Source organism: Vulpes vulpes, chromosome 8 (genome assembly GCF_048418805.1).
Source record: "Vulpes vulpes isolate BD-2025 chromosome 8, VulVul3, whole genome shotgun sequence".
Taxonomy (NCBI): Eukaryota; Metazoa; Chordata; class Mammalia; order Carnivora; family Canidae; genus Vulpes; species Vulpes vulpes.
Genome location: NC_132787.1, coordinates 3,192,586 through 3,215,339, shown reverse-complemented (window position 1 = coordinate 3,215,339; position 22,754 = coordinate 3,192,586). Strand labels below are relative to the sequence as shown.

General features: G+C 46.7%; 1 protein-coding gene across 5 annotated transcripts in view; it reads left to right on the top strand.

Moving 5' to 3' along the window:
* Positions 1 to 22,754, top strand: part of SCN8A (sodium voltage-gated channel alpha subunit 8) — a 176,569-nt gene that overhangs the window by 145,967 nt on the left and 7,848 nt on the right. For all 5 annotated transcript variants that reach the window (XM_026000367.2, XM_072765255.1, XM_026000368.2 and 2 more), the window contains 8 exons: positions 309 to 463; positions 3,761 to 3,934; positions 9,459 to 9,581; positions 15,633 to 15,917; positions 17,797 to 17,850; positions 18,326 to 18,463; positions 19,463 to 19,567; positions 21,990 to 22,260. In XM_026000367.2, the coding sequence (XP_025856152.2) occupies positions 309 to 463; positions 3,761 to 3,934; positions 9,459 to 9,581; positions 15,633 to 15,917; positions 17,797 to 17,850; positions 18,326 to 18,463; positions 19,463 to 19,567; positions 21,990 to 22,260 (1,305 nt within the window). The remainder of the gene's footprint in view (positions 1 to 308; positions 464 to 3,760; positions 3,935 to 9,458; positions 9,582 to 15,632; positions 15,918 to 17,796; positions 17,851 to 18,325; positions 18,464 to 19,462; positions 19,568 to 21,989; positions 22,261 to 22,754) is intronic.

The following is a 22,754-nucleotide window of genomic DNA, read 5'->3' as shown; positions in this document are numbered from 1 at the left end:
CCAGAAACTTCCATTAGAAAGGCCTGTTCTCTCGTGGCTGTGTCTGCCTCCTGACCACCCTTTTCTCCTCCCTCTCACTGCTTCTTTATAGGACATCTTCCCAACTCCAGAGGGCCTTGCCCTGGTAGCCTTGCAGCCTAGCCCCAGCCCTGCCACCCTCCATGTGTGAATCAGACATTCTGATTCAGCCACTGTACTCCCGGCTGTGTGGTGGGGCAGCACCTGGTGGGGCCTGGGAGACCGAGGAGAGGGCAGGTCTGGGCGGGGCACGCTCCCACGGTCTGACCTGCCTCTCCCGCTGGTGCCAGGTTGTGTCCAGCGATTCAAGTGCTGCCAGGTCAACATCGAAGAAGGGCTAGGCAAGTCTTGGTGGATCCTGAGGAAGACCTGCTTCCTCATCGTGGAGCACAATTGGTTTGAGACCTTCATCATTTTCATGATTCTGCTCAGCAGTGGTGCCCTGGTGAGTCCAGGGGAGAGGACAGGGAGGGCTGGGCTGGGCTGGGGAAGGCTTTGAACCAGTGGGAAAGACCAGATGAGACCCAAGCCCAGTTTCTCTGAGAGCCCAGATGGCTGTGGCCCGAAGGCCACACGGTCAGCCAAAGTGCTTTGGGCTGCTGTTTTGAGCCTTTAGGATTAGAATCCACTTTTCCACATCTTGATCTTCTTTACTCAGGCTGAGTAAGATCTTTCACATCTAAGACCCCCCCCCCTTCTATCAGGGTGAGAGCACAAATTAATTACCAAGTATCTTCACTGCTTAGTTTGCCCCATTCTAAGCAACTTCCTAAGATGAACTTTCCTTTCTCACCTAATACCCCAGATACCTTGTTCTTTACTTTTCAGTTACTCCAAATAGGAGGGAGGTTGGGTTCCTTGACCCCACCTCCCCTCACACCCTAACTAGTCTGGAGAGCCCATGGCATTAGCAAATACTTAAGGAGCCAGGTCTCTGGTGTTCACATGGGAGTAAGTGCTTCTTGTTAACCAGTGAGGCACATGGGGCACTGAACACACGAGCTCCTCCCCTGCTGGAACTAACTAGTGGGGCATTTGCTTTCATTTTAGCTGGCTTATAACTGAGGAGACCTGGACAGGGTCAGGTGTGAGAGAGCCCCAGTTGGATAGATTGAGGATAGGAGGGACTTAGAGATGCTGCACATTTCCTTTGAGTTAAGAGAAAGAAGAATGAAGAATGCAGAATTTTTTTTTAAGATTTTTATTCATGAGAGACACAGAGAGAGAGACACAGGCAGAGGGAGAAGCAGGCTCCATGCAGGGAGCCCGACGTGGGACTCGATCCCGGGCTTCCTGAGCCAAAGGCAGACACTCAACCGCTGAGCCACCCAGGTGCCCCAGAATGCAGAATTTTGAAATGATTTTAAAGAAGAAGGCAGGCACGTTCATGTAGGGATGGAACGAAAGCCTAATCTGGATGTAGAAAATAGCAGAGAGGAGCCCCAAATTTAATGTTAAAGATCCCGACAGTGACTTGAAAAGTTTCGCTGACTGATGAGGTAGGAGAATAAGAGAAGCCGAAATGGAGGCAGTCGGTGGCAAAGCAGAGCCCTTGGGAAGTGAGGGACCAGGGAGGATTGTGCAGGAATGCGGCAGGACAGGTGCTGGAGGCTAAAATCCCTTGGTGGCCTGCATCTGGGTGAAGGGGAGACGCACTGCCCTGCCCGCCCTGGGCATTGTTTGCCTCCACAGGCATTCACTCAGTGCTCGCTGAGGTGCGGGGGAGAGGGGGTGCGAGATGACAGCAGAGCCCCTGGCCTGTGAGAGAAGGGACGGCTGGATGCAGGCCAGTGATGGGAGAAAGGTGTCTTGGGACTGTTGTCATCTCTGTTCCTCCAATCTAGTAAACAGATACCTCAATTAAAGAGAAGATGAAGACTGTGCAGTTAGTAGGCATGAGACTTAATAACAAAGTGAAGGGGTGTCTGGGTGGCTCAGTTGGTTTAGCGCCCGGCTCTTGATTTCGGCTCAGGCCATGATCTCAGGGTTGTGGGATCAAGCCCTGTACTGGGCTCAGTGGGGAGTCTGCTTGAGATTCTCTCTCCCTCTGTCCCACCCCCACCCCTTGCTCTCTCACTCTTTCTCTCAAAAAAAAAAAAAAAAAAAGGGAGGGGCTACCTGGGGGGCTCAGCAGTTGAGCATCTGCCTTTGGTTCAGGGCATGATTCCAGATGCGCAGGATCAAGTCCCGTGCGGGCTCCTTGCATGGAGCCTGCTTCTCCCTCTGCTGTGTCTCTGCCTCTCTCTCTCTCTGTCTCTCATGAATAAATAAATAAAATCTTAAAAAAAAAAAAAAGAATAGCAAAGCGAAGCCACATCTCAAATGTCTGAGAGAATGCAAGAATAGGATTATGATGGGACTGCAGAGGGAGGGCATAGAGCCACCAGTGACAGAAAGCTCAGCCTTGGGCATCTTGCACGTATTGGGTAGTGGTAATGGGAAACTTGACCTGGAAGCTGTTGAGTTTTTCACTGAGCAGCAGGGGTTTATTTATACGAAGACCCTGAGAAGCACTGGGGACCCATGACCTCTGCCCCCACTGCTCAGTGATGGAACTGGAGTACCTGATGTCCATGTGGCTCCATGTTGGAAACGTATCAGCAGGCAGCCCAATTCTGTCCTTCCTTCCGGCACTGTCCAGAGCAGGACCTCCCATTGCCAGACACACGACTTCTGTTCCACCTGCACTTTTCTCACACGGTGCAGGACTGCCCCCTCTCCCTCCACAGCCCACCACCCCACGTTCACCTTCATGTTAGGGAATCACCCCATCACCCCATTCAGGAATTCCAGAGAGAGAAAGCCGTGCTAAGATTTTCTTCACCTGAGCTTCTCCCAGCCCTATGATCCTCCCCCTGTATCTGTGGCATCAGGCTGAAGGGAGAAAAGATTCTGTCGTATAAGCATATCGAGTGTTGGCAAGGACACACGGGAGCTGGGGCCCTTATACACGGCCCGGGGAAGCGTACAGTGGTGCTGCGTCTGGGGAGAACTCTTTGGTGGTACCTCAGAAACTGAACCTACAGTTACCGTGTGAGCTGGCAGTTCCACTCCTAGGTATTATTCCCTAGAGACGTGAAGACACGTCCACATAGAAGATTGTGTGTGCATGAAGGTTCATAGCAGCGCTGGTCACAACCACCAGAAAGTAGACACACAAATGCCCGTCAGTGGTGAAGGTAAACAGACTGGTACAGCCATACGTCGGAGTAGTGGTCATCGGTCAAGAGAAATGCAGCACTCACACGTGCTGCACCACGGGTGGACTTGGAAACACTGCACAGTGAGGGAAGCCGGTCACCAAGACATGGTTGTAGGATTCCACGTTGTAGGTTCCATTCACATGAAATGTGTGGAATGGGCAGATCTGAAGAGAGAAAGGAGCATCACGGTTGCCTGGGACTCGAGGGAGACTGGGAGGTTAGAGGGTGGCAGGTAGGTGTGGGGTGTCTTTTTGGGGTGGATGAAGATATTCTAAACTTGATTGTGTGATGGGTGCACAATTCTGAAGGTACTGAAAGCTTTCGAACTGTACACTTTAAATAGCTGAATCGTATGGTGTGTGGATTATAGCCCGATAAAACGGTTTTTAAGAAGCCACATGTGACAGGGGAGTGGGGTGAAAGAGACAGGGAGCCGAGGAGAGGCCAGCCACAAGGGGAGTTGCTGCCAAGGGGTGGGGGGTGTCCAGTGCTGTTTGCCTTCCTTCGGGCACATTGGGCAGCTGCTGCTTCTCTTTCAGGCCTTCGAGGACATCTACATTGAGCAGAGAAAGACCATTCGCACCATCCTGGAATACGCTGACAAAGTCTTCACCTACATCTTCATCCTGGAGATGTTGCTCAAGTGGACAGCCTATGGCTTCGTCAAGTTCTTCACCAATGCCTGGTGCTGGCTGGACTTCCTCATTGTGGCTGTACGTGTCCTGCTTTCTACTTTCCACACCTTCTAGTAGGAAAACAAAAGCAGGGATGTTCCTTTCTCTGACGGCCAGAGTTGCCTGGGAGCTCAGGGTGTCGGACAAGATGTAGACGTGGGTTCGGGTAAAGTCCCTGTCAGAGCGCTCAGATCTTAACCTTGGGAGAGGGAGCTCTGAAGTCCCTATGTGTGATCCAGGGACTGACCAACCAGCTCTTTGCTCTGGTGCTTTGGCTTACAAGAGTCAGAGATTAGGAATGGGAAGTGGCATCACTTTCAAGTGCCAACCCCCCTTGTAATGATTAGGCTGGGAACGAGAAGGTTCTTGCCCCACACCAGCAGGATGTCCACTTGCAGGTGCCAGGAGAGGGGTGAGGATGAGGTGGGGGCTGCTGGGGGTTTAGGTGGCGGGGGGGCGGGGGGGGGGGCGGGATCTGGGTAGGCTGTCTCTGCTGACGGTTCCTATAGACATTTCCGTCAACTCAAGGCTTCGTACCAGACTCCTCTGAACAAGTTAGTCTATCCAGAAGAGATGGAGTTCACACCAAATAACTCCCTCCCTCCCCCCCTCCTTCCCACCCATTGCCATTTCCACAATGGTGATTAAACTGAAGAGAATCCTTTTTCCCTCCAGGTTCCAAGACCATCTCCAAGGCGTGGTAGCCTCTGATCATCTGCAAGGCTTGGTGGCCATGACCTCCTGTGTTATTTTTCAGGGTGGAAGCTGCCTCATCTGTGACTGTTTCTCACCTCACCAGCCCTCTTCCCCCTTGGCTTTCCTCACTGTGATGAATGCTTCTTATTCTGTGTAATCGCTAAAGTTCTTTTCTTCCCAGCCAAATCAGCATGTGAAAGAAAGGGTGAATGGAAATTTGAGGATTGGGGCCGGGAGAATTCACTTCCTGCTGAGGGCTAAGTGCCAGGCAAATGGATTGTTTGGAGGCTGGGAGGGTACATTTAGAATCTAGGTGTCCTCAGCTGTATAATAAACTACCTAGAGAGTGCCTCTGGGATCCAGAACAGAGCGGCACGGAGGCCTCCTTCTCTAACAGAGAGTCCAGCACCGCGCACCAGTGATCTCTGCTCTATAAATGCGTTCCTGTTCCAACACAGTGCCTGGAACTTCCATGGTTAATGACTCCTTCCAGGAGCTGTCACTCTGCTCCCATCTGCATCCCTTTTCAGAAATCAGGCCTTTAGGAAGCTGAGGTGAGGAAGTCACCTTTACCCGTAAAGTGAACCAAACAGATGCTGCCCCAGCAGGAGGTTTCAGCACTCCCTTAAGCAACTACTGCTAGTACCTTCTGGCAGAAAGGCTCTACCTCCCACAGAAGAGCTGATGGAAAGCTCGAGCTCTAAGAATTAAGGAATGGGCTTGAGATATGGCCCAGAGAACTAAAGTGGCGGGGCCAGCTCTCTTTCCGTAGAACAAGACCACCTGGAGTCCGGTTGAACACCTGGGGGAGTCCTAGAAGCCCCCCATCTTCTGGACCTTCCCAGAACTCAGGCAGATACATCCCCTCCCACACTCAGGAAGCTGTGATTTAGAACAAATCTCCCCCCCCCCCCCATGACCTTTGCCTCCTGCTCTCTTACCTGAACACTATTTCTCTTCTCTCTGGGGGAGACAGCCCACAATTCAAGGATGTTGATCAGGTGTCTCACTTTCCCCTGGTACCCAAATAAGCTGAGAAGAGCACTGACAGTCCTGCACATCACCATTTATTTAGCAAACATTTTTATCACTTTTTATACCAGGTGGCAGAGACATAAAAGGTATAAGGCAGACACGGAAGCAGCAGTAATCCACAAATGCCCCAGCCTTAACATTGCCTCGAGACCTGACAGTGGTTCCTAAGAACCTCAGTACCGGTTATTAGTCAACAAAATAAATCAAGCGCTATTGACTGTGTAGAGTTGTCCCAGAAGCTGTAGGGAGTGTCGAGGGGCAGGCAGGCATGGCCCAGCTTCTCAGGCACTCACACCAGCTTGCCCGACCACCCCAGCCTGATTCCAGGCTTGTTTGTAGTGAGCTACCATTCTGTGAACAGGGCTCTCCCAGGACCCTGCCATCTACTGATTTCTCTTGGACACAACAGTGCGTTTATTATCAGATGTCCCTGAGCACCCACAACAGCAAAGCCACCTGGCAGGAGAGCAGAAGACATAGACAGTTCTCTCCAAAGGCCTGAAAGGATGAGACATATATACAAATAACCACAATCTGAAGCAGTGTGCGCTACGTGGGGATAGCCCCGGGCTGGACTGTGGCTGCACTGTCGGCCACCTCTGAGTTGTGAATGGAGAACAAGGCTCAGGTGACACCTGCACAGCCAGAACCATCAGAGTTTTTGCTTGTCTAGTGCCTTTGGCATTCTAGAACATCCAGCAGGTGCAAATTTTAGGTCCTACTTTAGCACCATCTCTGACTCTCTTCTTCCCATCCCATCCCCCGGTGCCTAGATGTCCGAATCTGTTAATCATCACCATGTTTGTTTCCCTACTAGACTCTCATTCCACCGTGTTGCCCCCTAAAGCTGCTCAGAGTACTTTTTACAATCACATGGATAATCTGGACAACTTCCAAGGTTAATTCTCTTTGGTCACAAGCCATGTGAATTCCCAAACAGAGACAGAGTTTCATTTTGCTCAGGTCCTTGGCTGCACTGGAGATCTTGTCCTGTAGAAGAATTTTGTCATCTTTCCCCCAGAGAAATTTATCCCATTATAACCAGAGGTTAGCCAGCATATCGGTTCCAGGGATGGGAACTTCCAGAGACCACACGTCCTGAATTCAGACTATTACAAACATTCTCCATCTGAAAATGTTCACATCATTTGGAAGAAGTCACCCAGTGTCTGCCTTTTTTTCCATTCCTGCCTCAAGTTTTACTTCCCCTCAACTCCTTGCTTTTTTCCAGGTTTGATTCTTTCCTGAAAATTTTACTTTCAGCAATGATCTGGTGGTTACCTCCAGTGAGAGTTTAACATGGGGACTCGGAGGATTATCAGAGCGCCCTTAGCTGCTAAGGAAGAGCCCACATAGGACCCGTGCTGACCCTGTCTTGGGAGATCTCGGCTAGATTGATCAGCCGACCCGCACATTATCTTGGCACCATTCAGAGCCAACCTCCGGATTGGCATCTGTACCTCCATCCTTCTTCCCACATCAGGCCTCTTTGTTATCAGATAAACTACCCCCCTGAAGGGGGGGGTGCCTCCCTGCTGTGTATGGGGCCCATCATGGGTGAGGCCCATTGCCCCTCAAAGCTTAGTGTTTTGCAGTCTTCGCCTGGCATAATTTCTCCGGATGAGATTAACTCGGGGGTATTTTGAACTCAGGCACTTGGTTAGGATGGGATAGCTTACCTTCAGGTGTACCTGTTAAGGTCTCCCTAAGAATCTGGTAATTGTAGACTATTCAAGGAAGGTTAAGAGTTGGTTGCACTTGGCAATAATAGGTAAAAAATACCTCCATGTGGAGTCTTACTGATAATGATAAATGGAGGGGAAATGATTGGGGGGTGCTCCTGTGTTCAACTCAAGATAAAGCTATTGAGGCCCTTGTTTTGTTTTAGACAAAAATTGAACTTGGAACCATCTACCCTTCAAAGAACATGAGTAAATAGGGCAGGCTTTAATTCCAGATTTGCTTTGGATACTGCATAGGATTCCAGGGTAGATACCTACACCGTTAGATTATGAGTCCAGGCATAGATGAAAAGTTCACACCACTTTTAAAAATTGAAATCCTTGAGCCTGCTCATCCCTTTCCCTCACTAGGTCACTGACATTCTACTTCTACTGCCGGCCAGTCCTGCTGCTTCATTATAAAAAGAAAATAAATTATTTGTTAAAAGATTTTGTACAATTCAGAGATACAGAATCAAAGAATTAAAGCCCTCAGCTAAACATAAAAAGCAAGAAATGAAACTGAGTTGTAGATTGTTTCCTTTTTTCTCCTCTAAATTTGCTTTGAAATGTCAGTTTAGGCCAGGCAGATCTGTAACCACCACTTTCCAGTAGAGGGAATGATTGATGGGAACATCTTAACCCATCCCGGAATTTGTGGTGCAGTACAAGGGAGAGACCCCTCCAAGACACCTGCTAGGATTTGATCAGCTAAAGGTAGTTTCCTTTGGTGGCAACTCAGGTCAGGCCTCTCGTTCAGGCCCAGACAGCCCTACGTATAGTTGGCATCCGGTGTTTCGGGACCACACGGTAACTGCTCTGAGGGCTCTGGTAGGCCAAGGTGAGTTTGTCTCTGTAAAAGCGGGAAGGCATTTGACCATCATGACTCCAGGCCTAAGGGCCTGCAGACTTCTCCCCAGCGTGGCAAATCAGGCAACTCCAGATTGTTCAGAGACCAATAATCCTTTCTTGAGATATCATCATTTTACCTGCCAGTCGGGGAGGTGACCTGTCTGTGGAAGAAGGAGCTCTGGCCTGGAAGTCAGGAGGGGGGTCTCTCTCTCTCTCTCTCTCTCTCTCTCTCTCTCTCTCTCTGGCTCCAGAGCTGCCCGTGTAACACTGGCCAGATTCTTTTGTATGAGACTCAATTTCCTCATCCGTAAATAAAATTTAAAATTTTTTTCCAAGAATCCTTCCAGCTGGTTTTCCAATGCTGAGAGTGGAGAAGGTGTCCTGGAAAGGACAGGCCTGAGAGGCCAGTTCATTTTGAGCTGTTTTGGAGAGAGAGAATGGGGATTAAAAGGAGAAGTGTGGGTTCAGTTTTCCGACCCACCCACGTTCTCATGGCGGTGCAGGAGTCACGATTGTGGTTCAAAGATGGAAGGATTATTAGAGATGAAAGTGAGAGGAGGAATGGCCTAAAGTGAGTTCTCGTGGAGCCAAAACTCTGTCTAGAAATTGCTTCCTTTGGTCCTTGCCCTCTCGGGAACCGCAAAGCCAGGTGGCGCTTACTGGATGTGTTTCCTCTGTTGACGTAGTAACTCATCACATTCTCCAACAAATGGTTTCTTGTCAAGCAGGAGCAAGAGAGCTTGTCCCTGTTGGAAATCCATGGTGAATGAGCTGAGGAGGGGGCAGCTTGTGTGGAGTGTGTGTATTTATCTGTATTCTTTTCCATAGGTACCATTAAATTTGTCTGGCTTAATTTAATGGCAACTTCTGGGAGCTGCAGAGGCTGTAAAGGGCGAGGGTAAGGTTTTTGTCATCTGTTCAGGCTCCTCTCCTTCCACTGGAACGTCCTCATTCCCCCCTCTCCCTTCAGCCTCTTCCCTGTGCCAACCTGTATGTATGTTCTACTGCCTCCTCTCGATTTTCTCCTCCCCTTGTGTTTTTTCTTCTGCCTCTCAACCTCCTTTCCTTTCAGGTCGTTTGAGTCCAAGTTGAAGTAGGCAGCTGGTGTTACCCACTCTTTCTCCCTGGGGGGCCCAATCTGTGTAATCAGTGCTAGGGGCTTTATTCTAACACTCTGGAACCTCTTTTCTTGTTTTTCTTTGTTTTGTTTTGTTTTGTTTCCTTTTTTGTTTTTGTTTTTCTCTTCTGTTTCCGTGTAGGTCTCTTTAGTCAGCCTTATAGCTAATGCCCTGGGCTACTCGGAACTAGGTGCCATAAAGTCCCTTAGGACCCTAAGAGCTTTGAGACCCTTAAGAGCCTTATCACGATTTGAAGGGATGAGGGTAAGATACTAAGAGCAGCTGATCCTTCTGCATGCCGATGGAAACTGTTTACGCATGCTAGAACTGATCACACGGTGGGAAGATCATTCAGACACGATCTGTGATGCAGCTGCTGATTTGATCCTCCACTCTCTCCCCCGCACCTGCCCCGTGCGAGGGGGTCGCATCAAGCTGCCTCATCACATTAATATGGGCCCCACCCCAACAGCGTGCCATCGCAGAACATGTTAATGCTGGCTATTCTCATTTGGCCTGGCTTACCTGTAGCACTCGGGGCGGCTTTCTGGGCTGTTGATTTAATAGGGAGAATCACCAGGTGCAAAGAAGGGGAATTGTAACCCAGAGACCCACTGAAAAGCAGAGGCCGCAGGCAGGGTGAGTGCCGCGTAGGGGCATCAGCCAGGTGGGGACTGTGGCCTTGCAGCCACCGAGAAAGCAGCTGAGAAGGGGCTGGAAGACATGATGGCAGGCCTGGAATTGGGAATGGAGCAGAATTTGGCATGGCCCTGGGAAAAGAGATGCTTTTCTTTCTATTCTGATTCCTCTTATTGCACCTTGTTGTTCTCAGCCCAGTCCCATAAGGACTGGCAGCCTCTGTCTGACAGCAAAGCTTTCCTCCTCACCCCCCACCCCTCTGCCCACGCTGTATGGCCCCCTATCCTGACACCATCAAAGTAACAATCAGGTATGACGCCAGATGACCTATCAGCTAGTTCTCCTGAAATTTCTTAACACCTGCTATTCCTGCTTTGGTGATACTCCACCCAGATCCAAACCGGGCAAGGTGCTGTCACCCTGCCAACCTAGAAGCAAGGCTCCCTCTCTCGGTGCCCTCTTGCTGTCTCTCTTGGTTTAAAAAAACTGTGCATGTGTGTGCACGTGCACGCGCACCCACACGCTAGAAAGTCAATTTCCTAAAAATCAAGTGGGCAACTGGCTTTTAGTGGTAATAGTTGTCCTGTGGTAATCAGAGAGGTCTGTTATACTTAACGAGACCAAGAAAACTCATTTCAACTCAGATGTTGAATACATGCAGGAGAGCAAAACAGAGGATATGTTTTTAAATGTACGAATATCAGAATATAGGAATAAAAATTAAATGGTTCCAGTGGTCCCCAGGAAGCAAGACTAATTGGAGAAACTAGGTACCAGGACAGTGCTGCTTCATCCATTCCTCATCTGTGATCCATGGCCACTGTTCCATGAAACTCCCCACCGTTGTACAGGAAGATGAAAACCTCACCACGCCTCCTCGGGAATTGTATTTTGTTAGTTTCTTCAGACAAATGCTTTTCGCCACAAATTATGTTTCTTCTGTAGCACAGTCACGGTTTGGTTTACTGCATATAAGCTTTCTTCAACCCAACCAAAACCATCTGCAGGAAGGTGAGGTCCACAGTAACATAGACTTCTTTTTTTTTTTTTTTTAAGATTTTATTTATTCATTCATGAGAGACACAAAGAGAGAGGCAGAGAGGCAGAGACACAGGCAGAGGGAGAAGCAGGCTCCATGCAGGGAGCCTGACGTGGGACTCGATCCCAGGTCTCCAGGATCACACCCTGGGCTGAAGGCGGCGCTAACCCGCTGAGCCACCCCGGCTGCCCAACATAGACTTCTTTTTTTTTTTTTTTTTTTTCACATAGACTTCTTTTAATTTAAAACACAAAGCAAAATTTGGGAGTCTAAGTCTTTCCTCCACGGATAAGAGAGATTTCAGAATGTGTGCAGTGAGCGCGTTGTCCTGCACAGGCTAGACTTAGAGAGAGAGTGTGCTGCAGAGGCCTCCGTGTTCCAGGCCCTTAGACCTAGGGTTACGGTGCTCTCCCCTCCTCCCCCGCCTTCCCACGTTTTCCTTAGAAAGGGCTAGTCAACTTTTTTTCATAAGTCACGTCAGTTCTGTTAGAGTGTTGATAGTCTATGGTGACTGAAAAACTGAGGAGTAAAAGAAGGCTGTTGAAGACAGTACTGGGCGCCTTGTAGCCACCTCAGTAGCCTGTGCTCCTCCACAGCCACCAGCAGTGATCCTGGATCTCCTAAAACTGAACTGGTAATACCTGAAGAAACCCCAAGATAACAGCCCAACCGACACTTGCCATTAACTTTCTCCATCTGGATGCTCATTACTGCCAGTCCTCGCCCTTGGCAGTAGTCCCCATTGACCAGCTGGGGCCAGTTTGCTCCTGAGGAAGTCATTTGAGTAGTCTGGACATGAGGGACCTTTCGGTGGCCACACTTCTTCCCTTCAGCCCTTCGCCCTTTCCTCACCTTTTCTTGGACTCACGGTTTCCATCCCCCCAAAACTTTTAGTTGCCAACTTCCAAGTAGTCTAGGAACCGAGAGGTCCAGAAGCGGTGGTCAGACGGCAGAAAGTTTTCTTTGAGAAAGCATTAGAAAGTGAAACCTTTACATCAAGGTTTTTCCAAATAAGATAGTATGAGCAAAAACCATTTCGAAGCCCAAGCCAGGATTTCAAACAATGAGTGTTCAGTAAGGGAAGCTCTGGTATAGGAATGTCACTTGGTTTGGTTGGCTCCGGTCAGCCAACAACACTGACCACTTCTGGTTGGGTAGGGGAGAGGGCTCAGGACCCATTCCTGTCCTGCAGTTTCCCAGCGATAAACAGAATTAGACATATTCATTTTATTTGGTTACTTTTCTACAGGACCATGTGTTTTTTCATTTTTTTTGGTTTGGGTTCCTATGTACACTGACACTGAGTGATTTCCCTTAGAAAATTTTAAATAAGAGATCTTCACAAACAACACCATCAATGCAGGTGGGCTCAACTGTCACTGTGCTGCACCAATGGTAGGCTCAGACCTTCGTTTGGGAGGGAACATACAGCCCTAGCCTGTCCTGGACACTGACTTCAGTTCTTCCTCTCTCCTTCCTCAAACCATACACCAGAAAATTGAAACACTCCTGCTATTGGCAAAGGAACACTTAATGTAGTTCTTTGCTTTTCTCTCCTCCATAGTAATCTTCATTTAAAGATTTTGCTGTGCTATTAAATTTTTGAGGGTATATAATGCTATGAAACATGCATGCCTTTTTGTTGACTGTCCGTATATAGTTGTCCATGAAAGCCATGTTCCCTCTGCCAGATATTGAAAACTATTTGACAGATTTTATAGCACTTAATGAATAGTAACGTTCTAGGCATTAGGAGAAGACAACAATGCTGTAAGAAGAGTTAGTATCCATGGAAATTTTTTCGTCAGTTAAGTGATATTTGAACCAATCGTTAAGTATAAATGTCCATTGAGGAAAGTAACTTTATGGGTTGCTAGACCCAAGCTTTGAGTAATATTTCTATACCTCGTTTTGAACAACGAATTTCATCATAATTAAAGGCAGTGTAGAAGAACTTGAGATTTATCAGGGACGAATTTATGAAGTGACTGCCTATGGAAACTTGAGCTGCCATTTACACTTACCTATACAGTGTGAGAGTTCAAGAAAGCGTAGTTTCTTGTCTTTTGGTTGCTGAGAATATCAGCACAATGACAATTACATGTGGAGCACAGTTAAACAATTTCCATTATTAGCTAATATCTACAGCCAGGAAGAATTATTAATAAATTTCATTAGCTGTTCACTGTTCTATTCATAAAACTAAGCTAAGAAGTTTTTCTTTGGTTATCATTAATAATCAAAATTACCTTTACATCATATAAATACATTGGATTTTATAGAATGTTTATATCTTACACGTCAGAGAACAAGGCTCAGTAAATTCTTTCATCTATTGATTCTTTTGACCAGATCTATGAGTATAAAAGTGGGAAGAGGTCACTTAGTTAATTAGCTAATTATTCTTCCCTGCTATAAATATTATCCCATAATTTAACTGTAACATGCAACACTATGTAGGACAGGTTAGTCTGGGTTAAGATAGTCAGAAGAGTTCCAAGAGGAGTTAGATTCAGAACTGAGACAAAAAAGCAGCATTTCTAGGTTTCAAATCTTTTGGGGCTGACTTCCCTATTGCACCCTTGTGATAGTCTAATAGAAGGTCATGATGTCTCACCTAAGCTCTGCCGCAAAATGCTGTCACATAGACTTGAGCTTTTGAATCTTGATAATCTACTCTCTTATCGTCCAAGAAATGATTATTCCATTTGTGGATCATCCTCCTTTTGCCTATTCTTTTGCACATTTCATTGCTTTCTGGTGCTCCACCAAAGGGTGAGCGACTCTAGAATGAGGAGGTAAAAGTCAATCTGATCACCTGACAAATCTGGTAACATAAATAAGTAAGTAAGTAAGAATATCATTCTCCAAAATAACATGGAGGATTTTCCAGATTGCAGATATTCTGGTTTTCCTCCCTCAAAGTAATGAACAGGTGAAGGATAATTGTGTTATACTAATGAAGACAGAGCTATTAAATCTAGAAGAGATTTCTTGGTCTTAAGAATTAAGAAATAACTACCTCTCAATCTAAAGGCCTTCATGTATGAATTGGAGAAACACAAAACTAATATTTCAACCTAAAGAAAAGTGACTCCCTAGCAGAATGTCATTGCCTTTTTTACATAGGACTGAACAGCTCTTCTCAGCCCCACGTTCAGAGGAGTGACATTGCAATCTAAGGCAAGAGCAGAAGTTAAGGAAAACCTGAACCCAAGTCGGGCTCAGACAGAGCCCAGAGCTGCCCCCTGCCGTTCCTTCTGCAGCACAGCCCCTTTGGCCCTTTTGATGCTGTGCTTATTGGCAGTCTGTGTGTCCTGCCTCTTCCCTGTGCTGAAAAACTGATGCCCGAACCCGGGGATACTTCTCACCTCCTTCTAACAAGACCTTTAGAAAGCTGCGTTTATATCCATTGTTTTTATTTTTAACTCCATTTTAATTTTCCTAGGATATTAGAAAAAGGAAGACACTTTTTTCCCCTTTTAGGGTCCCCTTTCTGGGCCTTAGCAGTCCTGCTTAAGACCATGGCAAATGAGAATCAGGGCAGAATGAACCAGTCTTAGTTTCTGCCCCCCCCCATTGCCCACCCCAAAATGCTATTTTTGTAAGCCCTTTGAACTCCTCTAGTGAAAATTGCCACCACAGTAGAAGTGTTGTCTAGCTACTCTCACCTCTAGTGTGAATTAAAATCAAAGTTAAAAACAACCCAGAAACTTTGATTCCTGAAGGGTTTTTTTTTTCCCTTTGCTTTTTTTTGTTTTCATTCTTGAGCTTGCTGCAGTCAGTGATTTTTAACAATATGGCAGTTTGGGGGTTTTAAGAGCAGTGATCTAACCCAGAACTCTCCAGAAAACATAAGTCATTCCTATTTCTAATACATTGTGAAGACTCAAGTCCAGCCCTGGATTGAGCAGAGAGACATTAATCAGCGTTAGCCAAACAGGGGCAACTCTTAGATTCAGAAGCCTATAAAATCAGGAAGAAAAAAAAAAGGCTGAAGAATAATGAACCTTGAGTGAAAAATACATCTGTTCAGATTTTATTTTATTCCGTTTGGTAGAGGGAATATAGCTTTATTTTTCTCTTGAGCCTGCAAAATATGCATGCTCAGCTATTGCCTGAAATAAGATAACTGGCCTTGCATAAAAGAGACTTTGTGTACCATTGACTGATTCCCTGCTAACCCCAAAGGGTAGTTCTCTGTGATTTCGAACAATCCTACCTTGTTTTGCAGAGGGGGAATGTCTGTTGAAAGGTAACTGGTGAGCTTGAAATCCGATTGCCCCATAGGGGCATATTTTATGAGTTGGCAAGGAGGGAGACTAAGAAATGATTTTTTCAGTCCCAGGTTGGAGCCTGGGAGAGAAGACCTGGGACAACTTGGGCAAGGAAATTCGTGTTAGATGAAATAATTATTCCATCTGGAACTGACTATTATTCCTCAAAATATATTTTACAGATTTAGAAAACTTTGGTCCCACTGGTGGATCTGTCCAGTTACCCTAATTCCAAAGGGGGCATTATGTTTTTGTAGTCAGAACAAGCCACACAGTATCATTCCCCTCCTGGAAATCAAAAAAAAGTACGCTTGCCCGTACTTCCTCCCAACACTCAGCAACCTCCCCCTTCCAATGCAGGTGGTGGTGAATGCCTTGGTGGGCGCCATCCCCTCCATCATGAATGTGCTGCTGGTGTGTCTCATCTTCTGGCTGATTTTCAGCATCATGGGAGTTAACCTGTTTGCGGGAAAGTATCACTACTGCTTTAATGAGACTTCTGAAATCCGATTTGATATTGAAGATGTCAACAATAAAACTGAGTGTGAAAAGCTCATGGAGGGGAACAACACAGAAATCAGGTGGAAGAACGTGAAGATCAACTTTGACAACGTTGGGGCAGGATATCTGGCACTTCTTCAAGTGGTAAGCATTGCTGGTTTGTTTTTGGGTTTGTTTTTGTTTCGATTCTGTGAAATTCCAACAGCAGAAATTGCATTTGGTCCCCTCTCATTCCTATATCCAGAATCAAGATTGCCCTTAATAGGTCACAGAGAACAATGTCATTTCCCAAACCAGTTCCAGGGAGACATCTTTCCTGAGAATTTCTGAATTCTCTAAGACCTCACTCAAAGGAGATCTCTTACTGTGCACAGGAGTTTTGCTCAACAACAGATAGATTCCTACAGCATAATAAAGTTGCAGAGAGAGATCACCTTCTCTCTCTAGGACAAAGTATGTATTTAAGGCAAAGGGGAAAACATTAAAAAGAAAGTAAGTGTATAGACACCACTCCTCCAAAAAAAAATGGGAATTTTGATTTAGCAGAATAATCATATGTAACAGGTACACTAAGTTAACTAAAGAAAAGAATATGGCCATGCTAGGATGCTGCGATGCGGGATGCCGCCACTCGCGTCAGCCCAACCCCAAAGAAAGGTCTCAGTGTATCACAGTAAGAAAGGATTTATTTTAATTATGTAACATACCATCACGTCTAGTTTTCTTTTCCACTCTCGCCAATTTTTTGGACTGTTTGACAAGACAGTATGATGCAATGAAAGCTCCTAGGCTTTGGAATTAGACAAATGTAGCTTTGAGCCACACTCTGATGTTTATTGCACATGTAACCTTGGACAAATTACTCCTCCAACTCTTTCTTCATCTGTTAAATGTCGGTAATAATACCTGGCACTGTTGTTAAGAGGATTCATGATAATTTATTAAAATTTCTTAGAACAATGCCTGGCACATAGCAGTGCTTAATTAATGGTATTTGGTATTAGGTACTTGTGTTGCAGTTACAACTATGCCTGCATCGACTATATATAGTCATTGGGAATATTGAGTGCAGTAATGCAGGTGAAGCTTTCAACCTGGTCTTACAGATACAGTAAGCACTTGCTGTTAGCTAGGATTAGGAGGCAAAGTGAATAGAATGAGCTCTATCCTACTCCAGAGTCTCTTGTGATTTTATCCCAGTTGGAGAAATTGGACCCACAAATTGAATCTGAATTGGAGAAGTTCCAGGAGACCAATACCCATCAATCAGCCCGTCAGACATTATATTCAGAGTCCCCAACCTTGTCTAAGGTGTTGTGTTCAGCACCACTAGGGCCATCCGATGAATACAGAACCACCCATGCCCTGAAAAAACTTTTGAATCTGGTTGAACAAATAAAACAAATGAGACAAAAAGAAAACATAGAGAACACTGAATTGCTTACCCATATTTTTTTCCAAAATCAGGCGAGGTATAGTAGATTGAAGCAGAGTGAGGTTAAGAAGGGCTGCCTGGGATGAAGCCAGGACTGCCATTGCCACAAGCTCAATGCCTATAGTAGTAGGGAGAGAGAGTTCTGGCCTTATTTTGTTGGGTTTTCTTTTTAACTGCAACTTAGAAATTTTCAGACCCCCATTGCTTATTCAACACCACTGTAAAAAATGACTCCTAGTGGTAAGCTAAGTTCTCAGGACCCTCAGGAGATTCCTACCACTCGTTAATAAATATGAGTTTGCCCTAGCTTTGGGCAGCCTTCTCAGGCCCATTTTAAAGACCTTTTGTGAGAGTATTGATCCAACCACCATTGTCAACATGTTTCTCTGCCAAACTTTGATGTTATTTTCAGGGACTTAGACAAAGCTCCCTCGGGACCTGTTTAACAGAAAATTCTGTGTCCATATGAGGCAGTGGCCAAACTCTGTCTTGTGTTTGCGCTAACCTGAGCTTGGCCTCTGTGACCCCTGCCTAGATTCCCATCCACCCCCTAACAGGCACAGTCTAATGACTGTCTCTGTTTGCCAGGCAACCTTCAAAGGCTGGATGGACATCATGTATGCAGCTGTAGATTCCCGCAAGGTAAGGATACACCTGGCAAATCCACAACCTTCTTAGTTGGCTAGGAAGCAAGCAACATGGTGAGGCTTAACAAGAAGGAGGGGGTTGGGACATGTATTGCTTGTTTTATTGACTCTAGCTCACTTTTCTCCTCTCAGTCATCACTCTCTTACACTGGCTCCTGATGATTAGGCCGTTGATTCTGACCTGGCCCCAGTAGAGCCATTTCCTCTTCAGTGCTGCTGATGGAAGAGTGGCTCCTAGCGGACAGCCCCCCACTTCCCCTTACTTTGCCATTTGCATATTCTCCACCTAAGTCACAGCAGGGCAGGGCCTGCCAGTGTGGAAAGGAGATAGAGAATGTAGAGCGCCCTCACCCCATCTTGTGCAGCAGCTTGAGTGGTCAGTTATGGCTGGTGGCGATGGCGTTTCAGAATTGCCCACCTAATCCCACACTGGAAGCTGATTCTCTTTTTTTTCTCCTGTCCTTTGACAGCCTGATGAGCAGCCTAAGTATGAGGACAACATCTACATGTACATCTACTTTGTCATCTTCATCATCTTCGGCTCCTTCTTTACCCTGAACCTGTTCATTGGTGTCATCATTGATAACTTCAATCAACAAAAGAAAAAGATAGGTCTCCTCCCCTCACTGCCAGTGGCCAGAGGTCAACTCAGATGAGAGGCACTTCTGTCCCTATCTCTAGAAAGAAGATGCCTCCCTCTCTCGCTCTCTCTCTTTCTCAAATCAATATTGTCACCTCCCTGTGGCCCTGGCCCCACTATACATCAGCCCCACCCTGAGGGCTGGAGTTTCACATTTACTGGGCCGAACAATCTACTAGTACCAAATATACTTAGCAATGCTTGAGGCCTTCACTGGGTTTGGCATCCCAGCAGAGGGAGGCAGAGTCAGAGAGGGTCTAGCGACAGGGTGAAAAGGAAAGCAGCAGATAAATAACTGTAGCAAGAAGTAGAAGGTGTCTAGACTTGTAATTACTGATAGCAGTCCCTGGGCACCACTAGCAAACTGGGATTTGAGAGACCATCCTCGGAAAGTTCCCTCCCTCACTTGTTCCAGATGGTTAACAATTTTTCCAAAACAAACTGAAGCACTTAACTCTTGTCATCCATTTTATAAATTAAGTCTGTCTCAAGGAACTCCCCGTGCTGTTTTCTTGCACCAGGATTTCTGAATTTTTAATATTGTTGGGAATAAATGGGCCAATAACCAGGACTTGAAAATCCTTTCGTTTAAAAATGTTACTCTTTAGAATTTTATCAGGAAAACAGGTCCAAAACAAATGTGTGAACCAGTGAGATGCAACTGTCTTCAGCATCACTGCCCTCAAATGTACCCTTCCCTGAGGGCCTACCATCGGATGGGCCATTTCCTTTGTGCCCAGCCGCTGGCCGATCTCAGGAATCCCAAGCTGAAGGCAAAGGCTGGTGTGCCTTTGAGTTAGAATAGTTGTCCCAGGTCTACCTCATTAAGGGACAACTCTTAGCTAAACTGGCCTCTGGAAAAGTAAGGGGGTAAGGCCCCGCTCCGTTCCTACGGTTGAACCTTGGGTTCAAACCATAGTGTGCGAGAGCCTATTGTAATTGTTCGCTCTTTTCTTTCTTCCTTTACTTTGGAGGTCAGGACATCTTCATGACCGAAGAACAGAAGAAGTACTACAATGCCATGAAAAAGCTGGGCTCAAAGAAACCGCAGAAACCCATTCCCCGCCCCCTGGTGAGTGCAGGCTGAGGGCAGAGTGAGACCCATATGGTAAAGACACTGGTCGGGTTACTGCCAAGGAAAGAAAGGGGTAAGTGATGGGCTGCCTGTGTCCTCTGATCCTCTCCCAGCTGCCCCAGCCACAGGATCTGGGGAAGACAGCAGACCAGGGATTAAGGTATGGGGTGGCTTTTATATTGTGCTTGACCTTTCCTCTAAGACTTCCTTGGGCAGCCACAGAGAATCACCATGCTATAACCACGTTAGTTCTGGCACTGGTAGATAAATACTTTCAGAGACCACTAAAACTTATCAAAGGAAAGTGAAAATGAAAGCTGATCTCTTTCCTACCATTGCAAGATAGGATGTGGCCACTGTTTTCTCGGCTCTTTACCCAGCAAATAAGTCTGTGCAAGATAGGACCCTGGCTATTTGTGGGAGCAGGAGAGGGTGGAACCAGGAGTCTGATGTCCTGATATCTGTCTTGAACTAAGCCTTTTGCAAAACAGATTTGGGCACCGGGGTTTTGCTTTGCCCTTCTGTTGGTTGGTGGTTGCCCTCTGGCTTCAGAGGAGATGCTCTGCTCCTGAAGCCATATACCCAGCGGAGTGGGACATAACCCCCAGGCTCAAAGTTCCATCTTCTGTAGCTTTCATTTAAAGTAACTTTTTATTTTAAAACGGCACAACTCTTAAAATAAAAGCTTACCTGGCAATCTAATTTGTAAAAGTAAAAGTAGAGAGATACTTTGAATCGTGAGTGGGAGTCTCAGAGCATTTTCCCTACTTAGCGCCATGCCCGGGGCCTGGCATACCTGTCTCTCCAACTTCTGAGGGAAAGAAGCCCTCAGACCCCACAGAACAGTTGGAAAACCAGCAAGTTAAAGTGATCCTCAAAGTAAGCACTAGCTTGAGTGCCTACGTTCTTAAAAAAACAAAAAAATCAGAGAGAACTTAAGAAAGAGAATGTTTTTGGTATTTCCTTGATGTTAGAGCTTCCACTTTGTGATCAAGACTAAGAAGAATGGAGAGGGCTTACAATACTGAAGTTCTGTTCAATCCTTTGCACGCAGGGACCTGAGTGTATTTTCTTCTACTCTAAAATATAAAAACTTACTGTGGCAGGAGACATCAATCAAGAGCGATCAGCATTCATTCAGCAAACAGTTGTAGATCTCCTACTATGTTCAAGGCCAAAGTGATGGATACAATTCAGACACTGTTGTCAAGGGAGCTTAAAATACAAGGGGGATAGAGATAATAAATAAGTAAACAAACAGCTACTATGCAATGTGGAATGTTGTGAGAAAACACAGCTAGAGGGCCATGACGGAGAATATGGAGGCTTGAGGCAGGGGATCTACTTCAGTAGTTAGAGAAAGCCTCAGTAGGGAGGCTCTACCTGGGTAGATGAGAAGGAGCCAGAATGCTGGGGGAGGAGGTCCTGGCAAAGCAGATGAGGTTGTAAAAGCAGAAAGCATCAGTGTTGTCAGGTGGTGACGGGCTACAGGAAGGGGCATGAGGTGAGCGGGATTAGACTGCGTGAGGCATCACTAGGCCAGGCTAACAATAGAAGTCTGTTGCAAACACAATGAGAAACTGTTGAAAGATTTTAAGTAAAAAAGGGATGTGATCCATTTATGTTTTTAAGTAACCACGCTTGCTACTGTGTGGAGACTACACTGATGCAGGCAAGAGGGGAAGCAGGGACTCTAGTTAGGAGATCCTTCCAGAAGTCCAGAGAGAAGATGGTGGTGCTGGGACTAGAGTGGGGCCAAAGAAGCAGGATGAAGTGGGTGAATTCAGAAGAATCAGTAGGACCTGCAGTGTGCATGAGGTGGGGGACGAGGGAGAGGAAAACAACAAGGGTGACCCTCAGGTTTCTGGATTGGAGCCTGGGTGGACAATTGAGATGGGAGAGGATCGGGTTTGGGGGAGGGCAGGGGAAGGACTTGTTAGGTTTGAGATGCTTATGAGTCAACAGGGGAGATGTTGAGAAAGCAACACAGGAATTCCGAGGAAAGAGCTTGAGAGACCTAAGTGCAGAGATACTCTGCACGTGGTAGGAACAGATGGGCTGTCCTGGGGAGATAGCGAAGAGAAAGAAGAGGCGAAGGCAGGCAAGACGTGGCCGGCCGGCAAGGCTGCACAGGAGCGGTTGGCGAGGCCGGAAGACATCTGGAAGTGTGTGATGGCATAGACACAAAGAGGAGAGTGGCAGTGTTAGAAAACTGCGGGGAGGTAGGGTCGATGCCGGGGTCTGTCCGTGCTCCTGATATCCTGCCGGAGCAGCGGGATAGAGCTGAGCTGGCCAGGGTCACGGGAAAGAAAGGCGAGAACCGGGTCACAGGATGGCAACTTCCACGGTGTGCTCTGCTCGGAGAGGCTCTCAGGAATGCGCTTGTATCTTTCTTTCCTCCCCCTTCCCCTGCCTCCAGAACAAAATCCAAGGAATCATCTTTGATTTTGTCACTCAACAAGCCTTTGATATTGTTATCATGATGCTCATCTGCCTTAACATGGTGACAATGATGGTGGAGACAGACACGCAGAGCAAACAGATGGAAAACATTCTCTACTGGATTAACCTGGTCTTCGTCATCTTTTTCACCTGTGAGTGTGTGCTCAAAATGTTTGCCTTGAGGCACTACTACTTCACCATTGGCTGGAACATCTTTGACTTCGTGGTAGTCATCCTCTCCATTGTGGGTAAGTGGGACGGGCGGGGGAAGACGCAGGGCACCTGACTGGCCTTGAGCACGAGATTCCTGGGAGAGCAGCCGGTTCGGTGGGTGTGAAGTGCAGGCCCGTGACTCTCACGGCTGATGCCCGTGTGCCTCTAAGTCATCCTGTGGGCCCACCGAGTAGGTTACGTGGCCAGTGAGTTTCTACTGAGTGTTCATAGTCGGCTTGGATTATAAATACCCTGGTTGAAGGGAGGGAAATGATACAGATTTGGCTCTTGCTTTCAAGAAGTTTAAAGTCAACAGGGAAGGTAACTATGGCTGCAATAGCAGTAGAACACGGGGAAAGGAATTGTAAGAGATTGGTAGGTTGGACGCTAGTGAAAATGCTCAAAGAACATTCTGGTGGGGATAGCAGTGCTCATTTGACTGAGGTTTCGCTGTGTGTCAGGCATAGTTTGAGAGTTTCTTCACTGGCATGGTCTCATTTGATCCTTACGACAGCCCAGGAAGCAGGCT